At 49.8% G+C, this 14,522-nt stretch overlaps 1 protein-coding gene across 1 annotated transcript; it reads left to right on the plus strand.

Annotated features, from left to right (window-relative positions):
* Window positions 1–915: 915 nt before the first annotated feature.
* Window positions 916–2,535, plus strand: LOC122213550 (leptin). Its single transcript, XM_042927633.1, has 2 exons — window positions 916–1,064; window positions 2,176–2,535. The coding sequence occupies exons 1-2, from the start codon at window positions 921–923 to the stop codon at window positions 2,533–2,535; spliced, it is 504 nt and encodes a 167-aa protein (XP_042783567.1). The 5' UTR covers window positions 916–920.
* The last annotated feature ends 11,987 nt before the right edge of the window (window positions 2,536–14,522 follow it).

The following is a 14,522-nucleotide window of genomic DNA, read 5'->3' on the forward strand; positions in this document are numbered from 1 at the left end:
CTCTTACTGACAGCCGCTTGGGTCTTTAATACCCAGCTCAGGTGACACCTCTTCCAGGGAGCTCCCTTTGTACTCCTGTGATATCTTGCACTTGTCCTTCTTGTACAGTTTGTTCTGCCTGTATTGGAATGGACTGCTTCTCTGTTTATCTCTCCTATTAGAGCATAAGCCACCTGAGAGTAGAGAACATCTATTATTCACCACTGTATCCTTGGTGCTCGGTGCTGTATCCGACACATTTGAAGACCTTCCACCAGTGCCGGGTGGGTTCAGGCTCCCAGCGGGAGAGAAAGGAAGTTATAAAGCCAGTGAGAAATGCCATCACAGAGATATCAGCAGGCCGCTGTGGGAGAGTAATGGAGAGGACAAGTAATGTAATCTCTAGTAATAAGGGTAGTAATAGAGTACATTTCACAACACCTTTAAAGCTCTTGCACATGCATTATCTAATTTGATCCTCATAAAAGCCTCGAGGTAGGTATATTGCAGGAGATGGAGGTGGAGGTTTTCGTGGTTATGTGATGTGCTTAAAGTCATGCAGCTATTAAATGGCTGGATTCAGACCAGACCATAAAAGCTGGTTCTTTTCCTCGCAGCATGCAATAAAGTCGAATCGTCACCACCACGTCCATTTGCTCAGGCCCTGGCTTTCTGCTCTGTGATCTATCCCATACCGCATCACAGAGTTGGTCAGGTCTTGCCTCCCCAAGGAAATGCATTTCATTAATGTACTTCTAGATAATGAATTGTCTTTGACTCTGAGGAGATGATCACTATGGCACAAAGCGAGTCTCCTTTTTATCCACATCTGAAAATGTGGTTGGTCACAGGGCATATGGGTGTTTTCTGAGATCACCGGCGACTTGCTACGTGTGGTTCCTTCTGTTTGCAGGCCCGACACGTACATCCCGGGAAGGAAAATGCTTTGTGGACCCTTGTGCCGATTTCTGTGGCTTTGGCCCTATCTGTCCTATGTTGAAGCTGTGCCAATCCGAAAAGTCCAGGATGACACCAAAACCCTCATCAAGACGATTGTCACCAGGATCAATGACATTTCACACACGGTAGGGAGAGCCTGGGAAGACAATAGGTTTGCCCGTGGGGGAACCAGGACCTCAGATGTCAGCTGAAGCCTGTGCAGCCACATGTAGGGGCCATGGTGGCCTTGACTCCTCCCTACCTCACGAACAGCCGCTTCCTACATGCGGGCTGTATTTGGAATTAGGAAGACTAAATGTGAATCTCCACACTTTGGTTCTCTATCTGTAAAACCTTAAGCTAGTTCCTCCATGTCTTTAAGGCTTGGTCTCATCAGCTAGCTAGTACAGTCCTCACAGGGTTGTTATGAGATTAAATTAGATAAAGCAACTAGATAAACCCTCTCATAGAACCAGACCACAGTGTGCCTTCTTTAAAGGTTTTTCGTTGTGGGTTTGGTAGCCCCCAGTCTTAAAAGCCTGCTTGCTTACCCAGCATGGGGCAATCTAGAGACTTCCGCATCTCCTGGACACCATACGTGTCTGACAGTGGCCTCGGACAGCTCAGAACCAGAGTCTTGGGCATTTTATGGAGAGCAGCGTGTGAGTGTCCCTGCTTTCACGGTAGCTATCCAACAAGGCCACACGGGGTAGATCCAGAGTGTCCCAGCTTGGGTGGCACAGAAAGTGAGGGCTGCAGGCCACCCCTTCCTGGTATCCAGCGTTATTGGAGCAGAGGAGTGAGGCGGGGCCGGCCTTGATCCCCGAGGGGCCAGAGGCCTTGGAGGACCTGACTGGGAAGGAGGAGTCCTCTGGGAGTGGAAGGGTGTGAGGATGGCTAGGGAAGGGGCACTTAGGGAGGACCTCAGTGCCTGGGGAAGAGACTTAACTAAGCAAGAATCGGGCCTCATGGCTGGTTCTACAGCAGAGGTCATTTGGAGGAGGGAACGATCTTCGAAGATCCATCTGGAAGGGGAGGGCAGGGTGATTCGGGAAGGACAGGAAGATAGAAGTCCAGGAGATCAGCTTGGAAGCTTGGGCAGTCCCCGGTGCACAAGAATCAAGGGCCTGGGCCAGGGCGGTGAGGAAGGGGAGAGGAGGCAGCCAAGAGAGCGGACCTCCACAATCATGGGAAAGGCCGAGAGCCTTGCAGAACCAACTTCTCTGAGCCCCTGCTCTCCCTTTTCCTCTCGCACAGCAGTCTGTCTCCTCCAAACAGAGAGTTGCTGGTCTTGACTTCATTCCTGGGCTCCACCCTGTCCTGAGTTTGTCCAAGATGGACCAGACATTGGCCATCTACCAACAGATCCTCACCGGTCTGCCTTCTAGAAACGTGGTCCAAATATCTAATGACCTAGAGAACCTCCGGGACCTTCTCCACCTGCTGGCTTCCTCCAAGAACTGTCCCTTGCCCCGGGCCAGGGGCCTGGAGACCCTCGAGAGCCTGGGCGGTGCCCTGGAAGCCTCACTCTACTCCACGGAGGTGGTGGCCCTGAGCAGGCTGCAGGCTTCTCTACAGGACATGCTTTGGCGGCTGGACCTCAGCCCTGGGTGCTGAGGCCTGGAAGACCTCTTGTCCCAAAGTCGAGGAGAGAACCCATGGCTCCCAGGTGTCTTCAGCAGAGAGCCTGTGTGGGTGTCCTTTATCCAGGCCCCAGGCCATTAGTCTCTCACACCTTTGAGCCACTCTTCCAAAGGCATAAGCCTTCAAGGCACGAAACCAAAGATAGAATGCATGATTCTGTGCTCACCGGGAAGGGAGACCCACCGGGCAGTGAATGGGACCTGAGGATCTCACAAAAGCCTTCCTTCCTGTGCCACCTCCCCTCTCACCGCATGCTTCAGCGTGACCTGGGGTGATTTCAGGAGGCACCCGCTGAGCCTTTGGACCATCAAGCAAGGTTCTGTCTGAGAATTCTGAGAACACCATGACGGTTACATCCACATAGCTGCAAACTCCCAAGCAACACATTATTTATTCTGCGTTTTATCCTGGATGGATCTGAAGCAAAACAGCAGCGTTTCCAGGCTCTTTGGGGCCAGCCAGGGCTAGGGACGCTGCTTCCAGCCCCGCTGGTGGGCCTGGCTAAGGCAAACCCATTTCTATGTGACTTGAGGGCTCTCAAGTTAGTTCTTTGGTAACTGGTTTTGTTTCTACCGTGACTGATGTGAAATTACAGTGTTTGCAATGGTACTGCCCTGAGCAGATCTCCAAGGACCAGGTTCTTCCAAAAAGAAGATGAATTTTGTCAAGTGTGATATATAGATGTGTGCACCTGGAGGTAGGGGAACGTGTTAGTGGGAAGAGGAAGGATCAGAACGTATTCTCTGAATTACATTTGTGTGATGGGCTCTTCGCATGGGGTGGAGTCATTTTCTCATCTCTGCAGCCACTTAGTGTGGTTTTCTGGAAAATAACAAAGGAGATGACTCCTTTGGGGGGGGTTGTGGGGTTTTGGCAGCCACCTATGGAGGGAGGCTGGGGACTGTCTATTGGGACAGTTGTGAGCTCTGGCCTTCTCCAATTGCGAGAGAGAGGTCTTTCTTATCAGGGAGTGAGGATCCCTCACTGGAGACCATGATCCCCAGAGCAGGGGTCCTTGGAATGGCCCTTGGAATGGTCTGGGGATGATCCCACACTGGATTTATTACATGGCAGTACCCCTACTTGGAATTTGCATGCCAAATTGTGGTTCTCATCAGACTGGCTCACCCAAAGCACGACCATGTTTCCTACCCATTTGGTGTGGATTTTTATTCCAGTGGGAAGGTCTGTGGGCTTTAGCGGGTGGTCCCAAAACTTGGGCCAGCAGCAATGCTGAGTGCCAGGACTCCCGGGCCAGGCTGCCAGGAGCGCCTTTCCCACTAGAGGTCATGGTTGGTGGGATGAATGAACAAGGAGGCTTGGGTTTTCCACCGTCCTGCCACTGTTGTGAGGCCATCACGTGACAGGTGGTGGATCTGTCCAAGGAAATTCGAATCAAAGCTATCAACGTTCAGACTGAGCACCTACTTCGCGCTCAGCCCTGATTGGTGCTATGGGCTAGAGAAGCTCACCAAGTAAACGTTAAAATCCAGTCTTGCCCTCAGGGACCTTGCATTCCCGATGGTAAAAACTTTACATGGCAGCGGCAGCCTAAGGCTGGCCTTTCACCATGGCAACCAAGCTGCTGAAAGAGTGAGCTCCTGGGCAGGTGGGAAATGCTGGGCGGAGGGTGGCAGTCCTCAGGGGCCCACTGGCTAACCCTGCTTGCACTTGGTAGCATTTTTGCTTTTTCGGGGCCCGGCAGCATTAATTACCGTGTAGCCACATCCCTTTGAAGCAGCTTGGCTGACAATTTAAAAATGAGAAAATGCCTGAGACCATAACAGCTGATAGGTAGCTGGGCCAAGACTAGAGCTCAGGTCCTCTGGCTCCCCAGAGTGTCCCTGCAGCCAGGTAGTGCTCCCCGGAGGTACAAATAGGCACTGGGCAAGGGAGACCAGGAGTGATTGCTGGGAGAGAGGAGCTGGAGGCAACTTTGCAGGAGGTGAGGGATGTGAATTGCCTGGAGGGTGGAGGCTGTTTTGTTGGCGCTGAGACACCAGGGTGAAGGCACATGCGGCCAGTTACAAAGAAAGGCAGACAAAGGACAGACGAGAGGGAAAGGGACACATGGAAGAGGCCTTCTGGGGCAAAGAAGTTTGATATCGAAAGGGTTAAGAGTTGAAAGTTCCAGAGCAGAGCGATTCATGAGATGGACAGAGTAAGGCCTGTTCTGGAGAATATGACCTAGATAATCACTACCACCCAGTCAGGCTGGGATCTTTTAAGCCTTTCATTCACCAAAACCGGGCACTGTGGCTTATTCTCAGAGTGTAAAAGTTCTAAAATGTAAATGATTGTCTTTTTTTTGTAACTTCAAAAAATTTTTTGGTTGTTAAAACAAAAAAAATCCAAATAAATTAACTTTGCCCCCTGGTCTTTGTTCTGTGTCACCCTTTGTGGAGGGGCTTTAGAAGAGCTATTTGTGGGTGACAGGCCACGGCCTGGCTGGCCTCCAACCCCCACTGGGTTCAGCTCTGCCCGGGCTTGGCCACAGCCGGCCGCCAGTTATTCAGGCTAAAGGATTCCCCCAAAGCACAGAGCTGGCAAAATGAGCACATTCTGTGGGTCTGCAAATCAGCCTTGAGAAGCGCCAAATTGTTTTTTAAACAAAAAAGAATGACAACAACAACAACAAAGCTGTAAGCAAACAAACAACGTGCAGCCTAACAGCAGACCCAAGCAGGTGCATCGACCCTGGGAAAGACAGGACTCCTCTTGTTCTGGGCGCAGAGCACAATCGTCTCTGCGGTGCAGTTAGAACGTGACAGTTCCAACCCAGGGAGGACTGGAGGTGGGGGTGGGGGGCTGGCCCATCCAATAATCACTTCCATGGGCAATTTCAAAGTATAGTTGACGGCGGCCAGTCCTTTCCTGAGTACTCGTTTAAGTGGTGGAGGAAAGGGAGACAGAGCTGTGGAATGAGGAGAAACCACAGCCGGGGGGTTGGGTATCGGATAAGGCGGGAACAGCCTAAATGGGTCACTTGGCAACTCGGGAAGTGGCTGGCCTCTGTACCCGTGAAGACTCCTGTAGCTGCAAGTGACAGAAACCCAACGCAAACCAACTTAAACATAGAAGGATTTGGGGCCCACGTTGCTTAGAAGTCCAGCATGGTCTCTTACAAGACTCTTCTCTGCACTCATCCCCAAGGACCTAGAAAGGTACCAATGCCATGACCTCTCCAGTCCCTGCCTGCCTGAGATGGGTAGCAGGGGCTTGGGGACAATGGGTTTGCCCCTTGGTGGCCATCTGGGACTGTCCGAGATGTCTTGTTTCTGAGTAGGCACGAGCCTTAGTAGGTCCCCGAAGTGGTCTGGAAGGCAGCCCGCTGTAACAGGGGTCTCGGAGCAGAGGCCTGGAAATGTCGTTCCCTTCTCGGTGAGGTGACTCCCAGGGTCAGAGTGGAAGGGTATGTTCTTCAAGTATCCTTCCAGAACCTTTCCCACCCTCGGGCATTCTCTTGCTCTCCCCCCGGGGCTGAGCTCACATCTCCCAAACAGCTGGCAGCGTCTGACCATGTCCAACCTCCAAAGGCAGGTCTTTTGCAGAGTCTGGTGAGAAAGACGTCAGGTCAACCCAGCAGGACCTTTCAGAAGAACCCCAGCTCAGATTCGTGCACAGCAGCACACAACCAAAAACATGACGCCCCGTTTCCCCTCAAAGAATTCAGAGTTGTTCATTCCAGGCTTTTACCATCAAGATCTGAGTCTAGTGCTGTCTGACTACCCAGATTCACTGATTAGTTCACTGGTACATTGTCACCCTCAGCTCTTTGGGATCCTTCCCCAGGAATGCACTGTCTCAGACCTGAGATGGTAGAGTGAGTCAAGGATGGAAAGAAGGTGATGGAGCCTCCATGCCCAGCCCTCATCTCAACCCCAGCTCCCAGCACAGAGGGTGCCTAACCCTTAAGCCAGTTACTTAATCCCTCTTAGCCTCAGTTTGTCATCTGTACAATGGGAATATAATATAGCACCTTCATCAGAGGTCTTTAGAAGATAGGATGATAAAATATTTGGGAAGCTATTAGCCCCATGGGTGAGGTACAAAAAGCAGTCAAAAAATCATGTCGTTGTTATCGGTACTAATGAGTCAAGGAAGCAAAAGGAGTGAGAATTGCTTTCGCGGACAGCCCTCCTTGAGATAGCCACAGCTTTGGTAGGGACGCCCGGGCACAGGGCTCCCCTGTAGCTCCTTAGGAAGCCCTCTCAGCCCCCATGGGGCAGCCAGAAGGTGAGGGGGAGAGGGAAGGTCCCAGTGGAGCAAATCTCAACCAGTGAGGAATGGGGATCTGTGGATAAATCCCCTAGCCTCCCACCCTCCGGAGGGGCAATTTTAAGGGGTAATCTGTAGGACTGGGGCCTGGGTGCACACACCAGTCACATCCAAGGGGCATTCCTGATTGGCTTTTCCCCTTGCCTGGCCCCGCTGTCCCTGCTCCTCGCTCCTGCTTCCTAGCGTCGCCTCCTAAATACGCCTCCTGCACCAGAACCCTTGTCTCCAGCGCTGCTTATGGAGCAACACAGATCAGGCAACTACAGAGCAAATGGAGATAGATTTGGATGCTGGGAGAACTGTGAAGCCAGACTCCAGAGAGGTGTAGGAACCACACGCCAGAACTCAGAGAACCATCCCTAGGAGCCCAAGGGAGAAAAGGAGAGAGGGTTCCTGAGGAGAAAGGAAATCCACTTGGGGAAAGTTTGACACGGGAAAGAAAGCGAGGACAGGAAAAGGAATCTACTAAATGGAAGAATTAATTACAAGATTAATAAGGAAGGGAAGGGAAGGGGAAGGGGGAGGGAGGGGAGGGAAAGAGGGGAGCAGAGGAAGGAAGAAAGGAAGGAAGGAAGGAAGGAAGGAAGGAAGGAAGGAAGGAAGGAAATGAAAAGAGAAGAAATAAATATAAAGTTAACATTGCCAGGGTCACCTGGGTGGCTCAGTCGGTTGAGCATCCGACTTCGGTTCAGGTCATGATCTCACAGTTCATGAGTTCAAGCCCCGGGTCAAGCTCTGCGCTGACAGTTCAAAGCCTGGAGCCTGCTTCGGATTCTGTGTCTCCCTCTCTTTGTCTCTCTGCCCTTCCCCCACTCACACTCTGTCTCTCTCTCAAAAATAAACATTAAAAAGCAAACAAAAAACATTGCCTGTCTTAGTGCACGTGGGCTGCTAGAACTGAATACCTGAGGCTGGGTGGCTTGTAAACAACAGAAATTTACTTCTCACAGTTCTGGAGGCTGGAGCTTCAAGATCAAGGTGCCAGCAGCTTCCATGTCTGGTGAGCACCTGCCTCCTGGTTCGAAGACCACATCTGTGACGGTGTCCTCACCTGGTGGAAGGGGCAAGGGAGCTCACCGAGGTCTCTCCTCTAGGGCACTAATCTCCTTCATGAGGGCTCCACCCTCACCCTAAGCACTTCCAAAGGCCCCGCCTCCTAACACCTAACCTTGGAGGTTAGGATTTAACATGAATTCTGGGGTGACACAAACATTCAATCTATGGCATTGCTTTACGATCGCTGATTGAAGGAAAGATCAGGTCAAATCAAGGGAGTCTCAACCACTGACTGTTTCTTGCATAAAATGTCTTTTTACAATAAAGGGACCTAATATTAGCATTTCTTCCTTCTACTGAGTTCCCATAGCCCCTGGTCACTCAGCGCAGCTCACAGGGAATCCTTTCTGTTGAGGTCTCACCCCTACACCCTTCCCTGCCCCTGACTGTAAGCCTGTGCGGACAGAGTCGCCTCGCCCCGGGCCTGGCTGTTGTGTGCGGCTCAGTACAGGCCCCCCGCTCTTACTTGGTGACCAAAGGAACTGAGACTCCTATAGTAACAAGCCTGTTATATCAGGTCAGCAAATTCTATAAAAAGCCTGAAAACAGCCCTACCATGAAAGGGTAAACTTCTTAAAATTCTGCTTACTCTTGGGGTGCCTGGGTGGCTCAGTTAGTTAAGCATCTGACTTTGGCTCAGGTCATGATCTCATGGCTCATGAGTTCGAGCCCCGTGTCGGGCTCTGTGCTGACAGCTCAGAGCCTGGAGCCTGCTTCGGATTCTGTGTCTCCCTCTCTCTCTGCCTCTTCCCCACTTGTCCTCTGTCTCTCTCTCTCAAAAATAAATAAAGACATTAAAAAAATAAAAATAAATTCTGCTCACTCCTAACTTGCTCAACAAACTTCTTCCTTTTTAGTTCGAAGATACCATCCGTAAAAGACAACGTGAGACAATGATGGAAATCTGAGTAGGAATTCTATTTTAGATGATGAAAGGAATTATTACTAATTTTATTAGCTGTGGTGATGGCATGGTGGTTAATTATTTTTCAATGCTTCCTTACTCATTAGAAATTCAAACAGAGGGGTGCCTGGGTGCCTCAGCCGGTTGAGCGTCTGATTTTGGCTCAGGTCATGATCTCATGGCTCATGAGTTCAAGCCCTGTGTCAGGCTCTGTGCTGACAGCTAAGAGCCTGGAGCCCTGCTTCAGATTCTGCATCTCCCTCTCTCTGTCCCTCCCCTGCTCATTCTCTCTCTTTCTCTCTCTCTCTCTCTCAAAAATAAACATTAAAAAAAAATCTCTAAAAAAAAAAGAAATTATATATATATATAGGGTTAGATAAACAAGGTCAATAACATGTTGATAATTGTTAAAACTGGGTAATAGGTACACAAGACTTTATTACAGCAAACTCTCTACTTTTGGGGCAGGATTTCCAGATCAACACTTTAGGGTAAGGTGCAGTCCAGCCTGGCCCCTCCGCGGGTGGAAGCAGGAGGGGGTGAAGGGAAGAGGGAGAAGGAGAATACGATGTGGAGCTGAGTTGTATTTAACTTCACATTTGATTTCACTGCCTGGCAGATGTCCCAGGGCCTGGGGGCTATGACAGACTGTCAGTGTGGGTGTGAAACAGGGAACTAAAACAGAGATTTAACAAATCAAACAAGGAGACAGTGGTGAGAGCCAGCTGCAAGATATTGGAGAGGCAAGTCCTGATGCTTATAAGAAAAAGCCAAAGGAGTGGAAATTAGACCCTCGGGCGTTGCCCTAGCTCTGCTGGGCCTTGGGGTGCCCCATGGAAGCCACGGAACTCCCCTTCTCCCTCCCCAACAGGGAATTGTGGTGTCCCCACCCCACAGGTGTCCCCCAGAGGGACCACAGGTGTCCCTCTGTATTAAATACAAAGTATAGGGCGAGAAGCCCTGAGACCATTCGTAAAGGAAAATGGGATTCCTGTGTCTTTTCCCCAGCTTAAGTTATTGTAATAAAAAGGCACTTCATTCCTACCTTCAAAACCTTGTCCCCGGGGTTCTGGATCTGGCTGCAGCCTGGAGCAGGGTCATCCCTTTTCTCCCCTGGCTTATGGCAGACCCGCCCGGTGTAGGAGCAAATCTCTATTCCTCTCCACCCAGCCACCCGCACACCTGCTACAGAAACTTCAGGAGATTCGGAGGGTTCAGAGCAGGGCAGGCCAAGGGACCTACTCAGAGGGAGAGTGAGGCTTCCCCCTTTGGGTCTAAGCCAGAGCCCTTGGCACTGAATGCTATTGAACCTCAGACAGGCCCTTCCTGTCAAAGGCCAGTGTTTCATCTCAGGCAGATGTCCCCGAGGAATATCACAGACCAGAAAACCAACCCTGAGATCGCCTCGACTGTCCCATCTTATTTTTGGCCGTAATTCCTGAGGAAACCCCAACCCTCGTAGTTTCAACTTTTCTGTTTATAAAGTCTGTGTATTTATCTGAGGGAAAACTAGCAGGTGCAGCATGAGTGAAGCTCCCCACCCCCACCCTGCCAGGCCTGAGACAGTGACAGAAGGGGAAACCCCTGCTCCCTTCCACACTTGGGCTTGGACCTCCCATAGGACTCAAAATCTGGACCTGGTCTCCACAGGCCAGTAATTATTTGGAGATCACGGCAACGGCCCAGAACCCCCCTCCTTACTTCAGGATGGAGAGATTTGTGACCTTTCATTCCTTACAAGAGCAAGGCAGCGTGTTTGTTATTTGTCCCACATACTGGATGACGGCTTAGAGATTTGGCCCAAGACTTACCCAAAAGCTCGTATCTGCGGATTAGAACCTGAGCCTCCAGACTCGCCAGACCCAGAGGGATATGTGTCTATCTATCCCCCACCCCACCCAAGCCCACACCCACGTACGGATTTCCAGGTATCTTCTGTTTGCCGTCCCACCGCCTTCCCTCCCCATCAGAGGGACAGCCGTCTGGAAAAACACTCGCTGGCCACGTCACTGTCCTAATGTGAAGAGCTCGCAGTGTGGGTTGCTTGTGCACAGACACACACGGCGTGGAAGCAGACGCCTGTGCAGAGGGCTCCAGGGTTCCCTCTCCGTGTGCTTACCTTCCACCAGCACTCCTGAAGCTCCCCGCATTAGTCACCTGTCCTGTTACTTTTCCTGGGCAAGGAGCCCTTTAAACACAGATCAGAAGGAGCACCTGGGTGGCTCAGTCAGTTGAGCATACAGCTTTTGATTTTGGCTCAGGTCGTGATCTCCTGGTTTGTGGGATCAAGCCCTGGGTCGGGCTCTGTGCTGACAGTACAGAGCCTGCTTGGGATTCTCTCTCTCTCTCTCTCTCTCTCTCTCTCACTCTCTGTCTCTCTGCCCCGCCCCTGCTCATACTTGCACTCTCTCCCTCTCAAAATAAATCAAAAGCTTTAAACAAAATCGCAGACCAGAAAACCAACGCTTGGGGCTCTTGGGCAGCTCAGTTGGTGGAGCGTCCGACTTTGGCTCAGATCATGATCTCGCAGTTCGTGAGCTCAAGCCCCACATGGGGCTCTGTGCTGACAGCTCAGAGCCTGGAGCCTGTTTTGGATTCTGTGTCTCCCTCTCTCTGCCACTCCCCTGCTCACACTCTGTGTGTGTGTCTCTCTCTCAAAAATAAATAAACTTAAAAAAAAAGTTTAAAGAAAAAAGAAAACCAACCCTCACCCGTCTACGTCCCCTCACTTGTATATATTTTATTTATACATTTGTTAACATCTCCCTCCTACCTCCACCCACCCCACCCCACCCAACACATATAAGCCCCTGACAGGCAAGGATGCTCTTTGGGTCTGTTTTCTTTTCTTTTAATGTTTATTTATTTTGAGAGAGATAGCATGAATAGGGGAGGGACAGAGAGAGGGAGAGAATCCCAAGAAGACTCCAAGCTATCAGCCAAGAGCCGGGTGTGGGGCTCGATCTCATGAAGCATGAGATCATGACCTAAACCGAAATCAAGAATCAAACACTTAACCCACTGAGCCACCTAGGTGCCCTGGGTCTGTTTTATTTTCTACTCTATCTCTAGCACATTGGCCAGATCCTGGCCCAGAGTAAGTACAAAACAATTATTTGTTGACTGAATGGGTATCCGACTTCAAGAGCTGAATGCACATATACACTTTGCATTTGGGCCATTAAGTTTAAGAACAGAAGAACACCCATGAGGGGAGGCAGAATTCTGGGCAGTCTGTCTGCTTAGATGATCCCAAGACAGATATGGTTGCTAAAGCCTTGCCGTGTGGACAATGCTGGAGGAAGATTGGAGGTCAATAGGTAGAATTTAGCAGAAGGCAAATTTGGGCTTAAACTCACAGTTGGAGCTGCCCTACCATAGGGGTATGGGCGGACTTTTGCAGGGAACCATCCCATGAGTCATGACTTTTAGTCTCCGTTCCCTTAAGTAGTCTCCTTCCACATGACTCAGAGCCTGGCCATGTGACTTGCTTTGCCCAATGGGATAATTACCATTCCATTGCCTACCATTCAGGTTGTATTAAGCATATTTTTTAATGTTTATTTATTTTTTTTATTTTTGATTAATGTTTATTTATTTAAAAATTTTTAATGTTTATTTTTGAGAGAGAGAGAGAGAGAGAGAGAGAGTGCAAGCAGGGGAGTGGCAGAGAGAGAGGGAGACACAGAATCTGAAGCAGGCTTCAGGCTCTGAGCTGTCAGCACAGAACCTGACGCGGGGTTCAAACCCACAGACCCGTGAGATCATGACCTGAGCCGAAGTCGGACACTTAGACTGAGCCACCCAGGTGCCCCTATTTTTTTGTTTTGCTTTTGTTTTTGTTTTTGTTTTTGTTTTTGTTTTGTTTTGAGAAAGAGAGAGAGAGCGCGCAAGCAGGGGAAAGGCAGAGAGAGGGAGACACAGCAGGCTCCAGGCTCTGAGCTGTCAGCACGGAGCCCGACGTGGGGCCCGAACCCACGCACTGCAAGATCATGACCTGTGCCGAAGTTGGATGCCCAATCAACTGAGCCCCCCAGGCTCTCCTAAGCATGCTTTTAACTATTTGTATTTTCTGATGCTTTGACATTTAGGGGCCTTGTTGACGCTAGAGGGACTGCACCCTCCATAGTTAGCTAATGCCCAGAGATAACAAACAACTCTGCAGGGAGCATTCCTTTCAAATGCAAACTAGCCAATCAGCCACCACCTCTGTTGGGCTCTCACACTCAGGGCCACAAGCCCCTGCTCTAATCACCCCAGGGCCAGGTAGCAGATAACTAGAGCTAGCCCCTGTGCCTTAAAATCTGCCAAGATCATTCAAACTGGCCAATCCTAAACCTGCTTTCCCTGCCTGGCCTTGCTTTTCTGGTGTAGTTAAACCAGTGCCCAAATCATGTCCATAGGAATCATTCTCTAACTCTCAGTTTTGCTTCCTTCAAAATTGGGGCCATTCTTAGGTGGTGGCAATGGTGACCACCAAAAACTCCAGGCTTCTGCTCTGCAGCTTGGCAACTCCCCAAAGAAGAGAACTTCTCCTTCCTAATTATTGAGCAAAAGTCTCAGGGCTGACTCTCATTGGCTTAGCTTGGATTACATGCCTCTTGCTGAGCCAACCACGGTGGCCAGGGGGATACAGTACGCTGGTTGGAGAGATTTGAGTCATCCCAGAAACTGGGGAAGGGCTCAATCCCACTTGGAATGAAAATGGGTAAAGGGTAATTTCCCAAAGGAAAAAAGGGTTCAATTACCAAAAAGAAAGAGGAATGGATTCTGGGAAGGCAGCAACAACAGACAACCTGTCCAGGAATGCTCTGAGCTTCTCTGTCCTGGCTTCTTTGATAGCCTTCCGAAGCCTTGTTCCAACATGGATTTCTTTCTACGAGAGCAAAGAGAGGGGGTTCACTTTGACCCTTTACTTACTCGTGTGAAGAACCAAAACCAATTACAACTGGCTTTTAACTTCAACCACACAGCGTCAAATTAAAAAATGATGTTTGACCTCAGGCTTTGAAGAGGGTGTGACAATTGTCCTTGGCCCTGAGAACTTCTGAAAAGAATGGAGAATATTTTTGCTATTGGTTATATTGGATTGGGCCTTGGTATGCAATCACCCAAATTGTCATTGCTCACGTTAGGCTTATTCTATTGGTCTCTCTGCTTTGTCTGGGGTCACTCTTTTCCATTGAGAAAATTGGTTCCTTTTCTCCTCCCTTATAATGGAGCTCATGCTCCCAATACTTTATCTTATAAGGCATGGCTGGGCGCTTTACAATAAGCATGATGCCCATAACAATCCTTTGCAGTAGAATAACACCTTCCTTCTAGAAAGGACTTTCACTCATTATTGTATTTGATGCCCACAATAACCAGGGTGTAGGAGTGTAGTATTATATTCCTCTTCTTTAGATATGAAAATAGACTCAGAGAGGGCACGTGACTGGCTGAAGGTCACAGAGCTCTGTCGCCTTGGGTAGAAGGAAAATGTTGGCAAGGAATAAACAGGCATTTCTTTGAGGCTTCATTTATTTACCAAGATTAGACTTTATTGCTGCAAAGCTAATCAGGACTAAAACCCCCGAGGAGCTAGTTTGCAGTATGCAAACTACAGTAGCTCAGAAGGACCAAAACACAAACAGAGTCACAGGGCCACCAACAGCCATGACTAGAGCCCAGCCCAGCTCATCCGCAAGCAAGTCCAAGAGATGCAGTCCCAGCCCGGCCC

Source organism: Panthera leo, chromosome A2 (genome assembly GCF_018350215.1).
Source record: "Panthera leo isolate Ple1 chromosome A2, P.leo_Ple1_pat1.1, whole genome shotgun sequence".
Taxonomy (NCBI): Eukaryota; Metazoa; Chordata; class Mammalia; order Carnivora; family Felidae; genus Panthera; species Panthera leo.